Source organism: Vombatus ursinus, unplaced genomic scaffold (assembly GCF_900497805.2).
Source record: "Vombatus ursinus unplaced genomic scaffold, bare-nosed wombat genome assembly UNPS02010193.1, whole genome shotgun sequence".
Lineage (NCBI taxonomy): Eukaryota > Metazoa > Chordata > Mammalia > Diprotodontia > Vombatidae > Vombatus > Vombatus ursinus.
Genome location: NW_020949971.1, coordinates 8,727,018 through 8,752,621, shown reverse-complemented (window position 1 = coordinate 8,752,621; position 25,604 = coordinate 8,727,018). Strand labels below are relative to the sequence as shown.

Below are 25,604 nucleotides of genomic sequence, written 5' to 3'. Positions count from 1 at the left end.
CAGATTAAGACTCTGAGTTATACCGAAAAGAAAGCGTGACCCAAACAGGGGCTTAGTCTTTACTAGGAAAAAAGTAGAGATGTTAAGAACCCCATCCCGCATAAAAACTTTAAAGACTGGTTTTAAACAACTTTTACTACACTGTGAATACAGTACAGAGAGGTTGAATTTTTCTCAAGTTGCCATTAAAATGGAAAATCTATAATGAAATGTATAAATTAAAAGAGTTTTTAAAAAATTTTTTTAAAAATTGCCTTGATTATGAACATTTTCATTTCTAGATCTAGAAGAGCAATTTTTAAAAAAAGGTTTTTCCAAAGTATGAAAGATATAAATTTCTAAGAAAACAGCTCTGACAGGTTGCCTTTTTGCTGATTCTCTACAGGGGCTCTCTCTTCTCCGCTGGCCTCTCTGTTCTAATCCACAATTTGGACATTATTTAGTTGTATTAGCTGTAGACTAAGCACCTTTTCTTTGCTAATCAGTACCCAGAGAGCAGGCTTTCAGTCCTTACATCCTGAAGCCCTACTTGGACCCGATTTCCACAACTATTCAGAGAACCTCTCAATTTAAAAGCACACATTCAGCCTAATGTCTCCTCCTAGACGACATTTCCTCACGTCGTGGCCTGCCACCGTCCAGCAATCCCACTTCCTGCTTCTCTATCATTCTCTCAAGAACAACAAACCACAATAATGAGAGGAGGGGTGAACGATACGTGATGCAACTCCAGTGACTGATCAAAACAACCACTGCCAAGAAGCAGCCTGTGGAGGAACAACTCCAGTAAAGCAGTCTGACCATTGCGAAATAGTAACATTTCAAAACAAATGTAAAGAAGTATGGTTTTATATACTTTGAGCTGGGGGAAGAGTAGGAGGAATAGATCGAGGAATCACAGATGTAAAGTGAGAAGGGTCATCAAAGCCAACCCCTTCGCTTTCACCGTGAGAGGTGAACTGGCTTGCCCAGAGTCACAGAGCTTGACAACAAACCAAGGAGAACTTACCAATATGGATGTAGCCATTCTTGTACCATCTGTTAAGAACTAGTGTTAAGATAAGTCCAACGTTCCGGGAATTATAATAAGTGAGATATATAATCCATCCACAAGACAAAATTGTAGCTGTTAAGAAAAAATGCACAAGATTTTCATGCATTTTTGTTGACCTTACCTTCAACTGTACATGGCAATTAAGGAGTTAATAAAAGGAAGAAATTCAAAACCTCTAAAAGAATGGCGATTCAATTTATTTTTGCTGTAGTCATCTTTTGCATGTAATTTAACAAATGGGACTTTTGAACCACATGGTGATTCTGCCTTGTCTATTTTTCTTTCCCTTTCCTTCAAAGATTAGTCAGGAAAAGCAAAAGGCTAAGAGCAGGTCCTTCAGAGCAGCCCTGGGCACTGCCTTCTCTCTGAGGCTCACTTGCACTTTTCTTGCCCAGCTGCTTCTGCCCAGGCCGACAGAAACGACTCTGTCCACCTCCATGCAGCCACACATCTAGATCCTGGGGTCAATTCCAATTCCCAGCGAGGCTGCCACCATTAAATGAGAAAAAGGAAGAAACTTCTGGGGGATATTTAATCAACAGGCTGTACCACCACCAAGACAGAAGTAAGAGCAACTTCAGCCTAATTAAAAACTTACCTGTATTAAATATAGGTTGCCCTGTACTCGAAGTCTTGTCACTAATTAGCTAATAACCTACTTCTAATGAAATGTCATAGAACAAGACAGTGAAAGTGAGGTTCTAATGTGACTACTTCTTCAATGAAAATATAGCTCAGAAATACTCATAGTTATGACGTCTTGAAACACAAAATCACAGAATTTTACAACTGGAGATGGACGTCAGCAGCCACCTAGGCCAGGGGTCAGCAAACCTTCCTGCCACTTGCTTTGTACGGCTCACAAGCTAAGAATGGTTTTTAAAATTTTAATGTAAAAAGTAATGTAAAATTTCACATTATTATGATGGTGATGATGCTGATTCTTCTTCACATTATTAGATTATGAGCTCCATGAGGGCAGGACCATTTTTTTTTTTTTGGCCATTTTTTGCATCTTCAGCACCTAGCACAATGCCTGACAGATAGCAGGTGCTTTTTAAATACTTACTGACTGACTGACGGGATTTTTCTCCCCATTTCCCAGTAGGCATGCTGCTTGTGAACCTTTGACCTTTCCATCAAGCCTTCCTTCCCCAGGAAAATCTCATTATCCTGCAAGATTGACTCAGTCTGACCCTCACATGTCCTCAGTCCCCTCTGCACCTCTGCCTGGAGGGCTTCCATTTAAAGAGGGGGCTCCGTAGTTTTTCTCCTCATTTCCCACCAGCCACTTGGATTTTGGACATCTTTGGAAGTCTTTATCATGCCTCTTCCTTACCCCCCACCCCACTTTTTGAGCTTCCTTTTTTGTACTGTCTTTATTCCATTAGACTGTAAGCTCCCTGAGGGGAAGGGATGTCTTTGTTTTTATTTGTATTTATATCCACAGTGCCCGGCACATAGTAGGTGCTTAATAAATGTTTATTGATTGATCGACTGACTAAAGTATGAGGGAGAGGGAAGGGGCCAGGGAATCGAGTTCTGACTTAAGACAGTCAGCAAACGAGTCACAGGGATTATGATTAGAGCCAGTGGGAGGTGGACTGCCATGGCCTTCACAGCAGCGATGGTGATGTTGCCTTGTTATCGCTCTATTAAATGCTGTTACATTAATAACATTTATGGCTCTTATAACACTGCATTGCCTAAGGTTATATTTTTGCAGAACCAAGATGGGATATTAGGACAGATATACTGGTAACTATGATAACCTGAAGTGTTATACTAACTACATACATCTATATGTTGTACATAAATATTATCTAATTGCCTTAACCTCCCCATTAACATTAAATAGGGACAGCAAATAGTATATTATACATCACCATAGGTAAGCACATAACTGCATCTACATAAGTATCAATTTTTGACTGAATCAGGGAAAATATTATTTAAATGTCAGCGACTATATTCACTAATCTGGAAGGTTTTATTTCAATGTTTTCGGCCCCAAATACATACCTGATTTGAATTTTTCCCAAACTAAAACATAGTCACAGAATCAGGTATTTGCTATATTCTTTATTTTTTGCTCCAAATAAACAACCATGAAGAACTACTAAATGATCTTCCATAAATTGTACTTGTGGACTTAAGTGCTGACTGCAAACCAAAACTTCCGTTACTTTCTGGTACTACCAACGTACTTTCGTGGCTTAGTGCGAAGAATAAGACAGGACCCCGTAGAATCTCTTCCACCCCCTCTCTCAGAACAATTCTTAAGCACTCCTGGAGTCAGTCAGTCTTCTCAGAAGAGGCAGAATCAAAAGAAGAATCAAAATACATTTCCTCAAGCAATGATTTAGTTAAGAAAAAATTACAACATCTTAGTATATGTGTTTCTTGCATTTAACGATGCACCTGAAACATGGTAAGACAGAATCAGTTTCACTTACCAACAAGAAGCCACACCACATTGGAGTTATGTTCTGTTAGAAAGTCTTCCAACTGAGTGATACTTGGGACAAAGCTATCATTTTTCCTTTGATCCATTGTGAGAATCAACATCTATAGGGCTAAAGGATTTCAAAGTTTTAAAATTTAGTAACACACAATGACTAAAACTGTCAAAGAAGGCATATAAGGAGAAAATGATAAAACAGGCTAAACTGTATTTGATAACATTTTGTTTTTCATAATGAATATCAAATATCGAGTGAATATGAAAAAGAAGATTATAAATGGAAGAAAAGAAATTGGACTGTCTATATAGATAGTATTGCTACTGCTAAACCCAAAAACACAGCCTTAGTTTAAATATAGCCTTGGGCAAATGATGTGTCAGTTTCCACAAAATATTTTGTTTAGTCATTAAGACTAATCTCTTACAAAGCCACAAAGCAGGATAACAAGTTAGACGACAATATGACCAATAGCATTAAGAAACTGTCATAGAATGCTTAATATAGCTAAGTGTTTTTAATCCTACTAAAAGCAATTCAACAAACATTCATTAAGTTACTAAGGCTACTATGTGTAAAGTACTATGCTAGGTGAATCCAAATAGCTAATAAAACAAATCACCCAGTTTTGTTAATTAGTTTAAAAAAAAAAAACTAACAAAATTAAGTCCAGAAGAACAGCTGCAAAATAGAAAAGATTATTTGGGGGGAGATTTGAAGGGTGCTTTGAGATCTTTGGGCAAAATGGTATTCTGAGGTAATGTGAGGCAAACAGTAGTCACGTGACTTGACATGGATTAGCTAAGTAAACTAGTGGTAGATCAAGACGAAGAATTGAAAATTCTTATTTTCAGTTATCTCTGAGAGGGACATTAGTGTGGTGGGAAAAACACTGGCCTTGGTGTCTGAATTCGGGGTGGAGTCTTGGCTAGGTCTGTGACCTTGGACAATTTACTGAATGTCTCTGAGCCTTCGAACATCCTTCATCTATGAAACAGAAATAATAACAATTACACTATCCACCTGACAAGGCTGTTGTTATGGCCTAATGATGGTACTTTATAAAGCGTTGTATAAATGTTACTATCATGAATATTAATGTTATTAATAATCATAATGGTAACAGCTTATTAACAGCTAATCTTTAATTCCTAGCTCCTCTGCCTGGCATCCTACACCCTGCGTGATCTGCTACCTCCCCACCATTAATTCTAGCCTTAACTTTTACTACTCTCCTTCATACACTCCATACATTTCATACACTCCAACCTCTAACTAAAATGATTAACCCCCTGCCACCCAAACAGGCTTTCATCCTATTACACTTAGGCTTCCAATGTTTGCCATGCCTAAAATGTTCTCCCACTCCCTACCCTTCCTTTATTTGCTGAATTCCCATCCTTCCTTTAAGGTCAATTCTAATGCTACCTCCTCCAGCAAGCCTGGCCATATTCCCATTCGAAACCCCCAAGTAATGGCATTCCCCACCTGTAACCTCCAGAGCACTTTTATTTTATAATTCTCTAGTGTAGTTATCATGTAATATTGTGTGATCTTTGTTGGGATCTTATGTAATTAGTACAATATAAGTCCTAACAGGGAAGGTATGCCATCTTAATTACACCTTGCACCTCTCTAGCTCCAAGCACAGTGTCCTGCAAAGTTCCTATACTTTATAGGTTTTTAGCATCAATGACTGTTGTATTTTGCCAAAGGCTTTTTTCTGCATTTACTTAGATAACTAACTAGTTTGGGATGTTGTTTGTAACATGATTAATTAGGTTGGTTATTTCTCAAAATAAAACACTCTTGCAACACAGGTATAAATCCAACTTGGTCATAATAATTCATTTTTTTAAAAAATTAATTACTCTTTTCTTTTGACAAGATTTTATTTAAAATTTTTGAATCATACTCATTAATGATTTTGGCCTAATGTTCTCATTCATTGGTTTACCCTTCCCTAGCTTAGTTATTAAGACCAGATCTCATATGAGCACTTTCTCAATTTCTTTGAATTTGTATACTGCAGGTGTTAGTTGTTCTTTAAAAGTTTGATAAAATTCTCTTGTAAATACATCTGGCCCAGTTCTCCCTCCCCACCCTTTGGTGGTTCCTTTACAGTTAGTTTCATTTCCTGTATTGAGTTTAGATTAAGATCTCTATTTGGTATTCTGGTAGGTGGAGTATTGTATATTTTTGAAGGCAAACTTCAATTTCTTTCCTGTTCCAAGATTTGTTGGCATAGAGATATACATATCTCTATATACATATCATATACATATCACAGATATGTTGGTATACAAGATGTTTTGATGATTCTTTTTACTTCTCCTAATTTTGCTGTGAGTTCACCTTGTTTATTTTGTAGATTTTCTGACCTCTTCTTTTTAACCAAATTAGCTATAAAAGTTTATCAATTTTGTTAGTCTTTTCCAAAGAACCAGTTTGTTTATAAGTTTTCTGGTCTTTTTGGTTTTCAATTTATCTGTCTCTCCCCTGTTTTCAAGATGACCTTTTACATCTATTTTGTATTTGTTTGTTGACTTTCTAATTTTTAAAATACATTTTCAGTTCATTAATTCTCTCTGCTATTAGGTTAATTATACTTCAGGTGTATAATTTTTCCTCTGACAATTTTTCTACATAGTTCTAGAAATGCTAGCAATAGCAATAAGATAAGGAAAAGAAATTAAAGGTAAAAGGTAAAGAGGAGTTAAAATTATTCCTATTTATTGATGACAAGATGATTTAATTAGAAAATCCTCAGGAATCACAAAATAAAATAATTGAAACAACGAATAGCTTCAGTAAAGTTGCAGGCTACAAAATAAACCCAGAAAACAACATCATGGCTATATAATAATAACAAAATCCAAGAGGCAATACTAGAAAGAAAATTTTCATTGAAAATAACTAAAAATGCATAAAGTATCTGGAAATCAATCTACAAAGCACACTCAATACTCATAAAGATTTAATTACAAAATGCTCCTTAAAGAAATGAAGAACAGGGCGGAGCCAAGATGGCAGAGAGAAAGCAGTGACTTGCTTGAGCTCTCCCCCCAAACCCCTCCAAATACGTATAAAAAATGGCTCTAAACAAATTCTAAAGCAGCAGAACCCACAAAAGACAGAGTGAAACAAATTTCCAGCCAAAGACAGCCTGGATGGTTGATCAGAAAGGTATATCGCGCCAGGCAGGGAGAGGAGCACAGTTCAGCGTGGGCACACAGGCCACAGCAAACCTGTAGCAGGCCTCAGAGGACTGAATCGCAGGCAGCTGTGGCGGTTTCCAGACTTCTCAACCCCTGAACGCCAAAGACAATTTGGAAGGTCAGTGGGAAAAGCCTGTGACTGCGGTAAGAGAGAAGCTAGGTCTTTCAAGTCTCAAGCGTGGCCCGGGGCCATGGTTGTTTCCTGAGCTTCCGGCCCACAGACAGACTGAGGGGGAATCAAGTGGCTGATCAGAGGGGGATTTCAGGGATCTCTTGGCCAGTGCTGAGGAAGGAATTTCTTGCTTTGCCCGTGCTTGGATCTGGATCACAGTTCTGAGGGGTGGTCCTGGAGCGAGGCGCAATGCTGGTGTGGTGGAGCTTGTTGTGGTGGTGGAGAGGAAACACCTCGCCCCTTATCATACCACCTTGGAAGAACTGAAAATTTTCAGGTCCCTGGAAGTATCTCTGAAAACAGCTGTACAAATCCCTGAAGCTTGGGACAGAACATTCTCCGCACTGGAAGCAGACTCTTACCTTAACAAAGAGTTTAAAACTCAAGTAATTGGCCGGGATCATGAGTAAACAGTGCAAAAAGAGTCAGACTATATTATCTTACTTTGGTGACAAAGAAGATCAAAACATACAACCAGAAGAAGACAACAAAGTCAAAGCTCCTACATCCAAAGCCTCCAAGAAAAATATGAATCAGTCCCAGGCCTTAGAAGAGCTCAAAAGGGATTTTGAAAAGCAAGTAAGAGGAGCAGAGGAAAAACTGAGAGTGATGCAAGAAAATCATGAAAAACAAGTCAACAGCTTGCTAAAGGAGACCCAAAAAAATACTGAAGAAAATAACACCTTAAAAAATAGCCTAACCCAAATGGCAAAAGAGGTCCAAAAAGCCAATGAGGAGAAGAATGCCCTAAAAAGCAACACTGGTGAAATGGAAAAGGAAGTCCAAAAGCTTACTGAAGAAAATACTTCCTTAAAAATTAGAATAGAGCAATTGGAAGCTAGTGACTTTATGAGAAATCAAGACACTGTAAAACAAATCCAAAAGAATGAAAAATTAGAAAACAATGTGAAATATCTCATTGGAAAAACAACTGACCTGGAAAATAGATCCAGGAGAGAGAATTTAAAAATTATTGGACTATCTGAAAGCCATGATCAAAAAAAAAAGCCTAGACATCATCTTTCAAGAAATGATCAAGGAAAACTGTCCTGATATTTTAGAACCAGAGGGCAAAATAGAAATTGAAAGAATCCACTCATCTCCTCCTGAAAGAGATCCCAAAAGGAAAACTCCTAGGAACATTGTAGCCAAATTGCAGAGTTCCCAGGTCAAGAAGAAAATATTACAAGCAGCCAAAAAGAAACAATTTAAGTATTGTGGAAACACAATCAGGATAACACAAGATTTAGCTGCTTCTGCATTAAGGGACTGCAGGGCAGGGAATATAATATTCCAGAGAGCAAAGGAGATAGGATTAGAACCAAGAATCACCTACCCAGCAAAACTGAGTATAACCCTGCAGGGGAAAAAATGGTCATTCAGTGAAATAGAGGACTTTCAAGCATTCTTGATGAAAAGACCAGAGTTGAATAGAAAATTTGATTTTCAAATACAAGACAAGAGTAGAACATGAAGAGGTAAACAGGAAAGGGAAAATCATAAGAGACTTATTAAGCTTGAACTGTTTACATTCCTGCATGGAAAGATGATACTTGTAACTCATGAGACCTTTGTCAATATTAGGGTAGTTGGAGGGGAAAAAATTATATGTACGTATATATAGATATAGATAGAGGGCACAGGGCAAGTTGAAAATGAAGTGGTCATATCTGGAGAATAAAATTAAGGGATGAGAGAGGAATATACGAGGAGAAGGAGAAAGGGAGAGGCAGAATGGGGTAAATTATCCCACAAAAAAAAAAAAACAACAGAAAAGAAAAGGCTCTTACAGTGGAAGGGAAATGGAGGAAGGTGAGAGGGAATGAGTGAATCTTATGCTCATAGGATTTGACTTAAGGAGGGAATAACATACACACTCAATTAGGTATGGAAATCTGTCTCACCCTACAGGAAAATAGGGGGGGAAGGGGACAAGAGAGTAGGGGGATGATAGAGAGGAGGGCTGACTAGGAAAGGTAGTAATCAGAAGCAAATACTTCTGAGGAGGGACAGGGTCAAAAGAAAGAATAGAATAAATGGGGGGGCGGGATAGGATTAAGGATTATTTTTTCACAGCATGTCTACCATGGAAGTGTTTTCCATAACTGCACATATATAACCTATATTTAGTTGCTTGCCTTATCAATGAGGGTGGGTAGGGAGGGAGGAAGGGAGAAAATTTGGAACCCAAAGTTTTAAAAACACATGTTTAAAAAAAAATGTTTTCACATGAAACTGGGAAATAAGAAATACAGGAAATGGGGTACAGAAATCCATCCTGCCCTACAGGAAAATTGAAGGGGAGGTGGATAACAGAAGGGGGGGAGAGACAGAAGGGAAGGCAGACTAGGGGAAGGGGTATTCAGAATGCATGCCATCTTGGGGTGGGGGGAAGGGCGAGATGGGGTGAAAATCTGGAATTCAAAATCTTGTGGAAATAAATGTTGAAACAAAAAAAAATAAAAATTACAATAAAAACTAAATAAATAAAAAAGAAATTAAAAAAATAAAATAAAAACCTAACCTTTTGTCCCATTGACCTGCCATGGAAAATTCAACAATTTTACCTATTAGGAAAGAAGAAAACATGCAATTTATTGAGCAGCTTTGAGGTACTGTGCTAAGAGCTTTACAAAAGTTATCTTAATTGGAAATTGAGGGAATGCCCATCAATTGGGGAATTGCTGAACAAATTGTGGTATATGAATGTAATGGAATACTATTGTGCTATAAAAAATGATGAGCAGGTGGACATCAGAAAAACCTGGAAAGACTTGTATGGACTGATGCTGAGTGAAGTGAGCAGAACCAGGAGAATGTTGTACACAATAAAAGCCACGTTGTGTGATGACTAACACTGATAGACTTAGCCCTTCTTAGCAATGCAAGGATTTAAGACATCTCCAAAACACTCATGATGGAAAATGCTATCCACATCCAAAGAAAGAACTACAGAGTTTGAATGCAGATCGAAACATACTATTTGCTATTTTTTTCTTCTGTTTTGTTTTGTTTCCTCTCTCTGGTGGTTCCTCCTATTGATTCTAATTCTTACTTACAACATCACTAATGTGAAAATATGCTTAATAGGAATATATACGTATAGCTGATATCAGATTGCATGCTGTCTTGCGCAGGGAGAAAAAAATTTAAAACTCAAAAGCTTATGGAAGTGATTGTTGATGAATCAAAATAAATTAATAAAAAATACTTAAAGAAAAAAAATACAACTCTACCTTTATAAGCCAAAAAAAAAAGGGGGGGCAGCTAGGTGGCGCAATAGATAGAGCACCGGCCCTGAAGTCAGGAGGACCAGAGCTCAAATCCAGCCTCAGACCAAACACTTGACACGTACTAGCTGTGTGACCTTGGGCAAGTCACTTAACCCCGACTGCCTCACTAAAAAAAAAAAAAAAATAGTTATGTGCTCTATATTACAAAAAAAAGGAAAAAGTAGTCCTCAAAATAATCAACCAACAGGCATTTAACACCCATGTGCCAGGCTCTGAGGATTCAAATTAACAAAATAAAAAATAAAAAATAAAAAATAAGACAGTCCCAGCTTACATACATTTTATTGCCTGATCAAAGTATAGCAATAAAGGCTGATTCAAGCACTCTTTGAAATCTCTAGATGTGTGTGTACATGAGGAGGGACGTGGAGATATTTGAGGTTAATAAACAGTGAGCGTGCTAGATTTATATCCCAAAGACATGTCAAAAAAGAGAAAAGTGCATATTTGTACAAAAATATTTATAGCAGCTAAGAATTGGAAATCAAAAGGATGTCCACCAACTGGGAAATGGATAAACAAGCTGTGGTATATGACTGTAATGGAATATTACTGTGCTGTTAAGAAATGACAAGAAGAATGGTTTCAGAAAAGCCTGGAAAGACTTACATGGACTGATGCATAGTGAAGTGAACAGAACCACGAGAAAGCTGTACCTAGTAGAAGTAATACTGTTTGATGAAGAACTGTGAATGACTTAGCTATTCTCAACAATACAATGTTCCAGAACAATACCAAAGTATGCTGTCTGCCTCCAGAGAAAGAACTGATACTTACTGAATACAGATTAAAGTATGCTATTTTTCACTTTCTTTTTTTCTTTTATTCGAGTCTTCTTATAGAAAATGACTAATATGGAAATGTTTTACCAGATTGCACATGCATAATTTATATCTCACTTACTGTCTCAGGGAGGGGAGAGGGTAAGGAGAGATGGAGAGAATTAGGAACTCAAAACTTCAAATAAATTTTTTTTTAAAAAACATATAAATTTTTTAAAAACACAAGAAACAGTGAGTGGAGTTGAACATAACTGAGGTTTGCTAGTAAGACCACGTAAGTACTTAGTTACAAGCTCAATGAATTAGCAACAATTTCATTTCCACAAAGAGCCAACTGAGAACACAGAGGGTGGTGCCTATTTACATAGACAGTGATGGGATTTGTGATGGAAAACCGACTCCAAAAACATAACGGTGGTTATCTGAAGTCATTCTTTGTCCCTGTATCCCCAGCATTTAAACCAGGGACTGGGACACAGCAGGCACTTAATAACTGCCAACTGACTAATGGATCACCTCTATCCTCAGTTAAGAATTCTTCTCGAAGGTATAGGTGTACAAGATATCAGCTTATACAACTTTTTTCCTCCAACTCCTCTCATATTTTTATGATGTTATCTTTTATATTTAGTTCATAAATCGACCTGGAATTTATTATGGTATGTGATGTAAGATAGGATGCTGGCCTAAGCCTAATTTCTGCCAAACTGGTTTTCCTAGCAGCTTTTGTCAAAGAAGTAGACTTTATTTCAGCTGTTAGTAACATGAATTTAACCAACAAAAGGTTACTACGATCAATCCTTACCTGGTCAATCCCAAATAGTTTTGAATATTACTGCTTTATGTTGCAAGACAGAAATGGTTTCATTATACAGAGCCCATAATTGTAATGGTAATAAATGTGGTGGGGTTATATAACTCAAACAGAAAAATTAGCATATCTTCAATAAAGTTTTATTTCAAGTAGGTGCAAAGTGATTAATATAAAAATCCTATGGAACATCTAATACTTACTTGCAAAGCACTGAGGTAGTTAAATAGAATGATACTTTTAGAAAATAAAGTTTATCTTTTGCTAAAATCACTGAGATCTGATTGCTAATCATGAAAATAACCAGAAATTATAAGGAAGGAGAAAGAAAAACTCATTTTAACATGGTTTATTTAAAAAGAAAAGGCTAAAGCAGCACAACCAAATGAGGTTTTCTAGAAAATCTGGTCACCCTGCAAATTAATGGATTGCATACCTTGTCTGGGGAGGAAGGGAAATCTCTGGGGCATGTAACAAAGATTTTTAAAATCCATCTACTAAAAAAAGATAAAAAGATGTAAACCACTGCCCAGGAGAAAAGCCAAACTAGAGTCAGAGAGATGACCTAATAAAGTAGATTTATCTCTCCGAAATTTTTATCTGGGACTAACTCAAAATATATAAAGCATTAACATTAATTTTGAACTTTCAAAGAATAATATGGATAGCCCCTAATAACTTGTACCTTTGCATATTAAAAGTAAATATTACTAAATAGTAAATATTACAAATTATAAATATTAGCTATTTCTAAATTATAAATATTAACATCAATTTCAGAATGTAAATTCACAAAACAATTTTTTAAAATCTGAATAATAAATTCTTAATTAAGAAGAAGGTCCCAGATTGCATTATATTCCCTACTCTGCCATGAAATGTCCATGATTCTGGACAAATCATCATGTCTCTGGAGCCTACATGGCTTAATTAAAGCAAGTCAACAAACATTTATTAAACACCTACTATATGTGCCAAGCACTGGGTATATATAGGAAGGATGGCAAAAATAATCCCTTCCTCAAATAGCTGCCACTCTAAAGGATTCAACATTCAAACAACTATGTACATAAAAGACAAACACAGGGCAAAGTGGAGGTAATCTCAGAGGGAAAATAGAAAAGTTCCTGGAAGAAGGTAGGATTTTAGCTGAGATCTGAAGGAAACCAGGGAGGCAAGAAGGCAAGGCATCGCAGACATGGGGGAGAGCCAGAACACACAGTCAGAAGATGGAGAGTCTGCTGGGAGCAATGGCACCACCATCCCTGGCAAAACTGTGGAATAGGCCAATGTTAAAAGCAACAGACCAGGTTTTGGGACTACAGATCAGCCACACTTTCTATTAAAACAAATCGAGATTTGTCTTAACAAATCCTGAGTTCTAGGTCTTCAAGGCATCTAGAAATTTCATTATGGCAAGCGTTTAGAAAATAACCAGCAATCACACCAATCTTACTTTTAAAATACCATTACAAAGAAAGGCTCTGTATAGCAAAGCTATTTCCATGTCACTGCAGGGCTTACACTGTGCTTTGTTGATTCATTTCATCAAAGCATGACATCCGTTTTAACTTTCTCTCATCCCTTTTTACTTCAAAGAATTCTAAACTTCTAAAAGATGCAATTTAAGAATAAAATGAGACAATTAATCATTTAATTAAAGTAAATTATCAAAACTGAGTCCCCCAAATGAGATATCTGTAAAGCACTTTGCACAGTGTTAGGCACTTTGCTTGTTCCTTCCCCCCCAAAATAATTATTCTATTTATTTATAATTTATTTTATTTATACTAATAGTATTATATTATCACTTTTCAATATTATCAACAAAAACCTGCAATAAAATATAGAAAAATGAAATTCTATTCAAAATACACAGAATGTATAAAATATCTAGGAATCTAGACACACACAGAACCAAAACAAACATAAGAACTATTCTTTACCAAAATGAAGGAAGGAAAGAAAGAAGGATAGATAGATGGATTCATTTATTAAGCACCTACTATGTATCAGGCACTATATAAGCACTTGATCCTCCCAACAACTCTGGGAGGTAGGTGCTATGATTACCATTATGATTACTATCTTATAGTTGAGGAAAATGAGGCAGACAAAGGTTAAGAGACTTGCCTAGGATCACACAGCCAGTAAGTGTCCGAAGCAGAATTTAAACTCAGGTATTCCTGACCCCAGGACCAGTGCTCTATGTATTGTTCCACCTAACATCTAGGTAGAAATTAATTGCTTATGGTTGGGCCGTGCCAATAGCAATAATAAAAAAAGATAATACTACCTAAATTAATTTACATATTTAATGCCATACCAATCAAGCTACCTATAGGTTATTTTACAGAACAAAAAAAATAACAAAATTCACTTGGTGAAAGATAACGCCAAGATTCTCAAGAGAAATCATGAAAAACAATTGGGAAAGAAGTAGATGACTGCAAACTATATTACAAAGCAAGAATCATCAAAACTACTTGGTACCAGTTTAAAAAGGGTTGATCAGTGGAATGGATTAAAAACAAAACCCTGAATCAATTGAACATAACATCAGAGTGAGAAATGAACCCTAACCAGGGCTCTATCTATTGGATAAGGACTATTTGGAAAAGTGGAGAGCATGGCAAAAATTAGATTTTAGACCAAGGGCTCTTAACTGTTATTGTGTTCTGGACCTCTTTAGCAATCTGGCGAACCCTATGGAACCCTTCTCAGCATGGCTTTAAATAAAGGAAATGCAAATTTTTAGTGAAAATAAAGATGTAAATTTTTTGCTTCTATTCCCAGGTCCCCTGAAATCTAACCAGAGATCCTTTCATAGTCCATGGACTCAAAGTTAAGAACCTCTGGTTTAGACCAATATCTCATACCATAAGCACAATAAACTCCAAATAGACACAGGACCAAGATGTAAAAGGTCATATTACCAACAAACTGGGAGGAAGGAGAGTGAGAAATTTCACAACCACAGATACAGGAAGAGTTCTTTACTAAAAAAGCAATAGAGACGATGACAGGAGAAAAATTGGACAACTTAGATTACAATAAAATTGGAAATTTTTGCACAAATAAACAGAATTAGGAGAGAAACAGTTAACAAAGGAAAAAATCTTAGCAGCAAATTTCTGATAAAGAAGTGATATAAGTAAATATACAGATTGATACAAATACATAAAATCAAGAATCATTCCCTAGTAGATAAATGGTCAAAGGATGTGAACAGGAGGATAACAAAAGAAGAAAGTTAAGCAATCAAGTCATATACAAAAATGTTCCACATCAATAATAAGACAAAGGCAAAGGGTTCCACTTCATACTCATCAGATTGGAAGAGATGACAAAAAAGGTAAATTACAATGAATGGAGGGGCTGGGGAAAGAGCACACTAACATACTATTGGTGGAGCTGTGAAATGGTCCAACCATTGTGAAAAACAATTTCTAACTACATCCAAAAAGTCACTAAATGTGCATGCCCTCTGATTTAGCAACACCACAACTCAGGCTATTACCCCCTCCCAAAGACTTTATCAAAGTCTGAGAGAAAGGATTCATGTTTACAAGAATATCGTAGCATTTTTTGTGATAGCAAAGAATGAGAAACAAAAGAAGCGCCCAGGAACTGGGAAATGGTCAAACCATTTACAGTATCTGAGTATAATGGAATATTATTGTGCCAGCAACAGGAGCATATTCAGAGAAACCTGGAAGGGCCTGTATGAATGGATGCTAAATAAAATGAGCAGAAACTGAACAATTTATACAAAGCCCAGTAAATACTTGGTTTGTTGAATGACTTCAGCTTTGCAAAGGAAAACAACTGTGAAAGACTTAATAACAGGAGCTAATAATAGCTATGAATTAGACAGAGCTTTAATTAAGGCTTGCAAAGCTTTCTGTGAGTTATCTCACGTGATGTCATCTACTGAACACTTTATGCCACAAAATGCTGATGATGAAGCCCTTCTCAGCAGAGGTGCAAAAGGAAATATGTATTTTCAGAAATAGCCATGTGGGACTCTGTCTTGCTTGTTACAAGGGAGGACAGCCTTTATTTTCTAAGTCAGCCAACAAGCATTTATTAAGCACTTACCATATACTAGGTGTTTTGCTGGATTCTAGGAATCCAAGCAAAGTCAAAAAATACTGTCTTCACCCTCCAGAAGCTCACCTAAGTAACTAGGTGCACACAAAATCCAGAGGGTGGAGGGACGGTAATATCTGAGGGAAGGTGTCCCATGCTGACTGTGAGTTGAGCCATGAAGGGAACCAGGGCCACTAAAGGGCCTCGTGCCTGTATCAGAGGAGCAAAGGGGACACATACAAGAGATGACAACAGGCTGGATATATGTGGGGAGTGCAAGTGAGAAATGGAGGGAAAGGGAAGCACAAAGCGGGTAATGATAATGCTATTAAAAAAGAGTAAAAGAAAAGGGTGTCAATGAATCATCGTAGAGAGCAGAGGGAAGGTCAAAAGGGGCTATGGACAAACCGTAGTGCTGGAACTAACAACATTTCAGGTTAAATGTGAAACATACTTCACAAAGCTCAGCTATACACAGTGAAAAATAACTTTTTTAACTAGGCCTGTTTTTTTGCCCTTAATTGCATGGGGAAACATTCATGTTTGTTGCCAATTTTCAAATTTATAATAACAAAAGAGAAAATGTTTGCAAATAAAAGGTAAATAGAAAATTCATGTTAAAAAAAAGCAAAGGTAATAATTGTTCAATCCTCTCCTTCAAAAAGAAATCCGACTCAGCCTGCTTGGCTCAAGATGGCAGAACCAGAACCAACAGGTGGAATTTACAGAGGAAGATTTTGATTCAAAATAAGGAAACATTTCTAACAATCAGAGCCATTAAAAACCGGGCCATATTGCTTCTGAAGGTAGTAAGCACACCATCAATGAAAGTCTTAAAAAAAGAGTGAAGCGCCTTTCCTGAAACAGCGTTCTGGGACAGGCAGTCAGCAATCAAATGAGCAGGCGCCAGAGAAGACATTCCTCCAGTTTATGGTAGGCATGGAAAACTATCCCAGACCTTAAAGTCCTGCCCATGGTCACTTCAACCCCACTTTTCTAGTCAAGTCAAGTCAAGAAGTATTTATTAACACTACATACACACTACATACCAGGCATTGTGCTAGACACTGGGAAAATGATACAAAGCAAGTTCTGCCCCCCTCCAAAAAAAAGGTCCTACTCTCAAAGAGCTCACAGTTTTTAATGGGGGAGATGACATGCAAACAAGTATGTAGAAATAAGATATATACACAAGATAAATCGGGAATGGTCTCAGAGCGAAGTCATTAAGATTAAGAAGGACTGGGAAAAGTCTCTTGCAGGTGGGACTTTAGTTGAGACTTGAAGGAATCCAGGGAAGCTAGGAGGCAGGGATAAGAAGGGAGAGCATTCCAGGCAAGGGGGACAGCCAGGAAAAGTGCCCGGAGGTGGAAGATGGAACTTCATGTGCAAAGAACAGCCAGGAGGCTGTGTCACTAGACTGCAGAGTATGTGGGGGGGACAGGGAAAGCGAGTTGGGTCTAAGACGCCTGGAAAAGTAGGAAGAGGACAAATTACAAACAGCTTTAAAGGACAAAGAATTTGAGGTAACAGAGAGACACTGGGGCTGACTAGGGAGGTGATGTGGTCTGGCCTTAGCTTCAGTAAGATCACTCAAACAGCTGATGATGAGAGGATGAGAGGGGTAGGGAGAGCCCCGAGGCAGGCAGCCCCAGCAGCAGCTCCTGCAACAATCCAGGTAGGAGGGGACCAGGGCCTGTACCAGGCTGGGGGCAGTGTCAGAGGAGAGAAGGGGGCATATTTGAGAGATGCTTTCAAAGGTAGAAATTATGGCACTTGTCAGAGTAAGAAGTCAAGAATGAACCTGGGCAACTGGGAAGAAGGTGGCGCCCTCAACAGTAACAGGAAAGCTAGGGAAGAGGGGAGGGCTTAGGGGTAAAGAAAATGAGCTGAGTTTGGAGCATGTTGAGTTTAAGATGTCTATAGGGCATCCAGTTAGAGACATCCAGTTGGCAGTTGGAAATGTAAGACTTAAGGTCTAGAGAGAGGTCAAGGCTAGACAAAAAGATCTGAGACGAAAACTGAATCCATAGGAGCTAATGAGATCACTGAGCAGAAGAGTGCAGGGGAGAAGAGAGGAGGGCCCAGCACAGAGCCTCCTTCCCACAATGCAGCTGAGTGTGCCCCCCTCGCTTCTTCCAATTCTGGAACCATGAGCCCTGGTCCAAGCAATTCTGCCTCTGTTCCGGAGGAACATTTCCCAGGAGCCCATTTCCCACCCTAGCAATATTCTGGACCACAGTCCCCCTCCGTGGCCACCATTCCTCTATGAGTGTTTTTTCTACCATTAGAATGTAAGTTCCTTGAACAATTTTTACAATAATTATAGCTAACAATAACAATAATATTACAAGTCTTCTACATCTGCCAATGCTACTGGCATCTAACTCCTCCTTAACAACCATCCTTTATACTGTTACCCATATTTTTGAAGAATATATAGCAAAGCAAAGGACTCATGATGAAAAATGCTATCCACTTCCAGAGAGAGAACTGATGAACTCTGAATACAGATTGAAGCATGCTTTTTTACTCTCTTTTTCTTTTGTCCATATGGGCAATATGGAAACATGTTTTGCATGACTTCGTACGTATAACAGATATCAAATTGCTTGCCTTCTGAAGGATGGGGAAGGGGCGGGCAGGAGAGAGAGAATTTGGAACTAAAAATTTCTTTAAATGAATTAAATTTTTTTACATGTAAATGGGAAATATTTAACAAAATAAATAAAAATATATAGGGGGAGAAAAGAAAAAAGACCCTGCCAAAAACTCAGGAGTTTACCCAAACCCAAATTCTATAAAGTTTAATAGTGTTTGATTCACCTTTGTACACTAATTGTCTTGTTCAGCCTGTATATGGCTCAGAATGAAACAGGTGAAAGATAAAGTGGGCTGGTCAGATGCTTAGATGTTAATGCCCTTTTTCCTTTTACCATCCTACATATATTCTTTCCTGCTTTCTCCTCACTCTGTCCTCTGGAATTGTAGTTGGTCATTATATTGAGTAGAGTTCCTTTGTCTTTCAAAATTGTCTTTACAATTTACAATATTGTCATTATTGGTAGCTACTATTATTGTACAGAGCACAGAGCGAGAGGAAAGCCAGAAAGAATATACAGAGGTTGGTAAGAGGACAGAGAATTACACTGAACATCAGACTTGCCCAGGGGTGGGGAACCTCCCCACTCCTGGACTAGCTCGCTTCACCTTTGGACTGTTTCATCTTCATCCCTACACAGGCTGATCAAGACAATTAATTTTAAAGGTGGGTCAAATGTCATTAGGTCAAGGTTGAGCAAAATGACCCCTAAGGTCCCTTCATTTTCTCTCTATCCATTAGAGCTGTTTCAAGACAGGCTGCAAAGCCTGAGGAAATTATTGAGTTCACAGGGTTGGTCCACTTCCTTTATGAGAACTCTAACTGAGAATGAGATGAAAGAGCTTTTAGTAAAAAAAATATTTACCCAAGTTGTTTCAAAGTCAGCAGTGTTCTAACCTCTTCCTTCTCCTTTTCTTCTCAGGGCATTTTTACAAGTTTCATCCTTACTGGCCTGAAAAGGAGAACTGAATTTTAATCAGTCATGTAAGGTAATTTTTACTTTGAAATTTTCTTATATTTTCAAATGAAGTGAGTTTGAATGAAGGAGAACTGCTGAATGGTGGGAAGTCATGTATACATGCTCAATTTTACCATCAGATTGCCTTTCCAATTGGTCTCCAAACTGGAAATTCCTCTCTATGCTACAGCTAGAGTAAAACTAGACTTTCTCAACTACGGCCATTCAAGGGGCTTGGAAACAAGAATATTAGCTTTTATCCTCACTTAATTTCCTGTACTTGCACTCTCGAATTACATGTTAAAGCAGGGGTTATTCCAGCTTTTACAAACTTGAAAAAAAGAAAAAGAAACATATATATTTAATAGCTACTTCAACATAACTGGCTTCTTTTGTAGTTCTACGTATTTTATTTTATGCATTTAAAAACATGAATCTGAGAAGGGGTCTATAGGTTTCAGACCACTGAAGGAATCTGTGAACCCCTATGGTAAAGCAATTTTTGTATCTAGATTGCTTTGTGTAATGCTGAAGCAGCAATACGAAGCCAATCTCAACCCAGAGTGCCCTATTTCCTCTACAGAGGAGACTGACAAGGACTTAGGTCATCTAATAAACCAATTTTCCCTGATCACATTCAAAAGAAGTCAAAAAACTTCCACTATTCTCCAGAAGGAAATAACCATTCAACCTCCTTGTAACACCAAATGTTGACCTTTTAGGACAATCACATCACCTCCCCCTACAAGAAGCATTACTAAAACTGACGGTTAAGGTACAATTTCAAGAAAAGGTTCTTGAAAGATCCTCTGGGTTATTCCATCACATCAAGCAACACATCCCGTGTTTATCCCAAGTCAGAGGCTGTCAATAACATGGGCTACTTCCTGGAAGTCATGTGACTGGTGAAAACATTGGTAACTTACAGCCTCAATGCGGTACACTGGAAAAACACCGAATTTAGGGGCAGCTAGGTGGCACAATAGAGCGCCAGCACTCCAGTCAGGAGAACCTGAGTTCAAATACGGCCTAAGACCAAACACTTGACACTTAGTAGTTGTTCAAATACGGCCTAAGACCAGACACTTGACACTTACTAGTTGTGTGACCCTGGGCAAGTCACTTAACCCCAACTGCCTAAAGAAAAACAAGAAAAACACTGAATTTAGAAGCATACAATATGGGTTCAAATCCTGGCTCTGAGCCTGGAGTCAGGAAGACCTGAGTTTAAATCCAGCCTCGTACACTTAATAGCTGTGTGACCCTAAGCATGTTACTTAACTTCAGTGTGCCTCAGTTTCCTCATCCATAAAATGGTGACACTAACAGCCTTGTTACCTTAAAGGGTTGTTGTGAGGAGCAAAGGAGATAGTATTCATAAAGCACTTAGCGCAGTGCCTGACACACAGCAGGTGTTATATAAATGCTTATAGTCTTCCCTCCAGTGTGACTGTTATCTCCAATGAGTAAAGAGGGGGTGAACTAGATCAGAGGTGTCAAATTCCCTTTACCATGGCAAAACAAAACTCCCAAGTGAAGGGGAGAACTAAATTTAAAGCTAATTAGGGAATGTTTAACAAAATAAATAAAAATGCAATACAACAAAGATAATGTTAACTTGTGGTTTTCTTAGTCAATAAGCCACACAGGGATCCACTTCTATTTGAGTTTGACACCACCCGCCTAGCTAATCTCAATCCTGGCTATCAGGGCATTGCTGCTATTGATTCCAAGGGGCCCATCCCTGGGGTCCCCCCCAAGACAGCGCTGCAGCAAAGAACTGGAATCAAAGTAGATGCCCAAGCATTGGGGCACAATTGCCCAAGGCGTGGTACATGAGTGCAGTGTGTCCTTAACAAATAGAAGATGAGTGTGCTGCAAGAAACGATGATGATGAAGAGGACGGAGCATCCAAGACAACACGGTCAGTGAGGACACCCCAGAACTCCAAGGGACGCCCCAACTCCGCGGGGGGGGAGGGGAGTGAAGGCCCCAGGCCGCCGGCGCTGTCAAGTATTGATCAGTTACAGGATCAGAAACGCTGCTCTGCGGGGGGCGGCTCTCCGAGGGGGAGGACAGCAGGCATCACGTAGGGCGTAGGGCGGCAGCAGGTGCGGGGGTGGCCGGGCTGGACCTGGAAGGCGCCTGGGCCGCCCGAGGTTGTGTCCCGGCACGCATCCGAACCAGAGTCTGCCCGAGACCCCCGACCCACCACGGGAGGGAGGGCGCCAAGGTGCCCCTGGGGAGGCCCAAAGGCCCGGGAGGGCAGAGGTCACCGTCCCCACCATGGGGGGGGCAGGGACGGAGAGAGACGAGAAGAGACAGAGAGGAGAGACGAGTTCTCCCATGAAGGGCGTCCTCGAGGGTCTTCCCCCACCCCCAGGAAGGAGGCGTCTCCTTGGCGCTATCAAATGACTCAACGTTAATCATGACCGTAAAAAAACCAATGAGGCACAACCGGCATTCCCACGGCGCTTTAGGGCGCGCCTGCATGAGCGCTGCCACCCCCATTTTACAGATGGGGAAGCCGAGGCGCGGGAATGCGGCCGCAGGTGCCGCCAGGCAGCACTAATGAGACGCCTGCTGTGTGCCAGGTGTGCCCCGCGAGCTGCTGGGGACCAGAGGCCATTCTAGCACCGGGCCCCAGCAGGCGCCTAATAAAGGTCATTCCCTGCCCCCATTCATTCGTAAGGTGCTGATGAAGGCCCGGGGTGCCTGCTTCCGCACAGCGGGGTGCTGGGGCCCCGGCGGGCGCCACCCCTTCCCGCGCACGCGCGCCAGGCCCGGGCCGAGGCGCCCCCTCCTCGCACGCGCACGAGCGCCGGGGCACGGCCGCGCGCACGCTCCCCACCCCCCCTCCCCCGCGAGGCCCCGGGGATGCCTCCCAACACCGGCCCCGACGCTCGGGCACGAAGAGCAGCGGAAGCCCCCGGCCCGGCTCGGCCCGGCCAGCCTGAGCCAAGGACGCTGACGGAGCGCGGCCCGGCCCCCTCACCTGGGTGTGCGTGTGCCCGCCGCCGCCTCCGTCCTGGCACGGCGCGGAACCAGCCTCGCCGCCCCCTCCTGGTCCCGCCCGGGCCGCCGCTGACAGCGCGGGGGCGGGCGGAGGCGGCCAGGATGACGGCGACCACGGCAGCCCGGTGGAGGTGCACGGAGGGGCGGGGCCTGTCTCCGCCGCGGTCGTGCCAACGACTGCGTCGCGAGGCGGGCCACGCCCCCACCGGCGCGCTCGCGGAGGGCGGGGCCTGCGTCAGGGCGGAGGCGGGGCCGCGCCTGGCGAGAGGGCGGGGTCAGGGGCGGGAGTAGCGCTAGAGGAAGGCGGGGCTTGGGTGGGGCGGGGTCAGGGCGGAAGCAGCGCTAGAGGAAGGCGGGGCCTGCGCCGGGCGTGGGAGGCGGGGCTTGGGTGGGGGGCGGGGTCAGGGCGTAAGCAGCGCTAGAGGAAGGCGGGGCCTGCGCCAGGCGAGGGGGCAGGGCGGGGCGAGCAGTGGGCGGGCCGAGTGTGAGAAGAGGGCGGCTAACCAGGGCGTGAGCATCCTCGGCGGGTGGAGGGCGCGGGGCTGGGGGGCTTCTCTGGCTCGTAGCGCCTGTGGCCCCTCGCTCAACCCTCTCAGAGGCAGGAGACCCGAGTTACAGCCCTCCTTATGAAACTGACGGGCACTTAGCCTCTCAGTCAGCCCCCAAGTCATCCAGCATTTATTAGGCGCTTACTGTGTGCCAAGCGCAGTTTCCTCATCTGTGAAGCTGTAAAAGAACGTAGAGCCCAACTCAGCGGGGAGTGAGAATCAAGTGAACAGACGTGCCAGTGGCAGGAGAGGGTCCACGCTCCGCCGTGTAGAATGGGATATCCTGGAGGCCAGAACCCTGTGCCCTCTCTGTGCTTGTCCATCCTCCTCCCGACCTTCTCCACGTTAGCGATGCCCTCTCCTCCCGCAGTAACGTGAATGAAGGTTCACGTTATAAATAGAGGGCCTGCGGGGTCTGGGCTGGGCAGTGACCCAGAGATGGAGGAACCTTGCAGCCAAAGAGAATTGCTAGTCACATGGAGGGGCAATGCTTTTTAAACATCCTATCAAGGGTGACGTCATTGAAAGGGCTCATCAAAGCCACCTCCAAGTGGGGAGAGAAGAGAACTTGCCCAGTTAAAGGATGAGGGCACCAACAGATTAGCAATGAGCAGAGTTCGTGAGTGGACCAATGACCTTGGGGCCTGCAGTCCAGAATTGTGAGTCACCCTAAACACATGAGTTTTCTTCCATCCAGGGTCCTGTACGTGCCTGCCCACTCTTCACCATAACTATCCAGTGCGTTTTGGGGAGAGTGTCTGGGTTTCTACGAGTATTGTTTTATTTATGTGTTTACTTTATTAGATTATTCTTTCTTTTGCCTTAATAAGTAAATGGTTACATTAAAGATCTCAAAGTATCTTTACTGAAAGTAGCTAGTTGTGTATTTGGAAAACATACTGGATCGGGCCTTGGGAGCTAGAGAGCTAAGCTTGAGAAGTGTATCTGCTCAGCAGGGCTACCCCAAGCACCCTGGGAGCCTTTGAGTGTAACCATGTGTTGGTGTGAGAGCAAGGGGATCCCCAGAGAGAAGTAGGGGCATTTCACGTGCCTAGGTGATATGTGTGAGGCCCCAAGGCCTACACAGTGCGGGTGGGTATACCCAACTGGGTACTCAGACCCCACTTGTACCACAGATAAGGTATTACATTGTGTCGGGGGTGGGGGGGGGCGGTAGTTTTGGGAGATACACCCCATCTGCTGCATTACAGAAGCAACGGCATTTACTAAGACGGCATGAGTAGCAATAAGGCATCTAGGAACCGTTCTTCCCCAAATACATACATACCAACGGGAACAGAGGCTAGGAGCACACTGGGAGGTGTGACTCTGCAGAGCCATAGATGACTTCCAGAGATGTCATCTGCTGATGTCATGTAGTGACACCATCACATCCTCCACCATCCTCTGCTACTTTCTTATTGGTTACTGCTTTGACAGGCGCACAGTCTCTGCTGAGTGGTGCTTGACACGAGACCTACCGAACGCTGCTCAGCCATCACCTCCCGAGTCAGCGAACTCCTGGTCTATCTCTTCCGCAGTGGAAGAGCAGGGACTGCCATGCTCTTTCAGGCCAATAGGCCTTTTTCTAGTTACTTTAGAGAAAGCAGAAATCCCTACCTGGAACCAACAAGAAAGTCTGTCTTTTTCTCTCTGTCTTGACTACTGAAACTTCCCATATTCTCCATATGCCAAGGTCTTTAGAACAAAGAGCAAAGCCCCCAGCTAACTAATGCCCTCACACTTAGTCTTGTCTTTGGATTCCCCTTCCTCTTCATCTTTACTTTGGACCAGGGGTTTGGCTTCCCCTAGCTTCTGGTGAACAGTCCATATAGTTGACCAATTTTAATTTCTGAAGCCTAGATTATATTCCAGGATGATTATTTGTCCAATTATTACCAAACATTTCTGGGGGCCAGGGTTCCCCTGTTTTTTAAAAATCCTTAGTCTCTTCTAGTCTCCCACGTAGGTAAGTGGGTGGAGAAAAGGCACAGAAACAATGAATGTCGGGCTCAGGGAGGAAGGCCGTTGCATCTACCATCAACTCAGTCTTTTATATTTAGAAGCACCCAGTAAAGGCCTAAAAGGGGCTTTGAGGTATATCTTTCCCCATCAAAATGTATTTCCTATTTCACACGCCACGTAAGGGACCCAACTCAGCCCATCTCTTGGTAACTAGGTTCAGTATTGGAATAAAATGAGACCCACAAAGAACAGTCAGTAATTAATAAAAGGAGATTTACTTAGCTGTATCAGGACATGGATAGGCAACAGAGAGAAGCATTGAGAACCCCTGGAGTTGATTCAAGTGACTGGAGATTCTATCTCCAGCTACCAGCCAAGCACTAAAGGACCCTTGGCGCTTCTTATGGCTGCTTTGTGCTCGGGCAACGAGGAAGGGACATCAAAACAGTTTGAGCATTTGGTCCTCTGAGCCAACCACGTCTCAAGGAGAAGTAGCCTAACCTACATGCATGTGGGTTAGGATATTGCTCCTACCACACAAAGAAAATACTATTTGGCCCACGGAATTTACATCTTTATGTGTATTGATACAAACTTCATATTAACTTTTATTGCTCGTGGTTGTCCTAAAT

General features: G+C 41.2%; 1 protein-coding gene across 7 annotated transcripts in view; it reads right to left on the bottom strand.

The window, feature by feature from the left end:
* Positions 1 to 22,510, bottom strand: part of KIAA1109 (KIAA1109 ortholog) — a 197,807-nt gene extending 175,297 nt beyond the window's left edge. For 6 of the 7 annotated variants that reach the window (XM_027853674.1, XM_027853679.1, XM_027853680.1 and 3 more), the window contains exons 1-4: positions 22,440 to 22,510; positions 19,352 to 19,438; positions 3,511 to 3,630; positions 1,010 to 1,126 (exon numbers count right to left, since the gene is read on the bottom strand). In XM_027853674.1, coding sequence (XP_027709475.1) covers positions 1,010 to 1,126; positions 3,511 to 3,622 — 229 coding nt within the window. In that variant the 5' untranslated portion in view covers positions 3,623 to 3,630; positions 19,352 to 19,438; positions 22,440 to 22,510. Of the gene's footprint in view, positions 1 to 1,009; positions 1,127 to 3,510; positions 3,631 to 19,351; positions 19,452 to 22,439 lie in introns of those variants that run through there. The other variant, XM_027853676.1, reaches the window with a different exon arrangement.
* Positions 22,511 to 25,604: the final 3,094 nt, after the last annotated feature.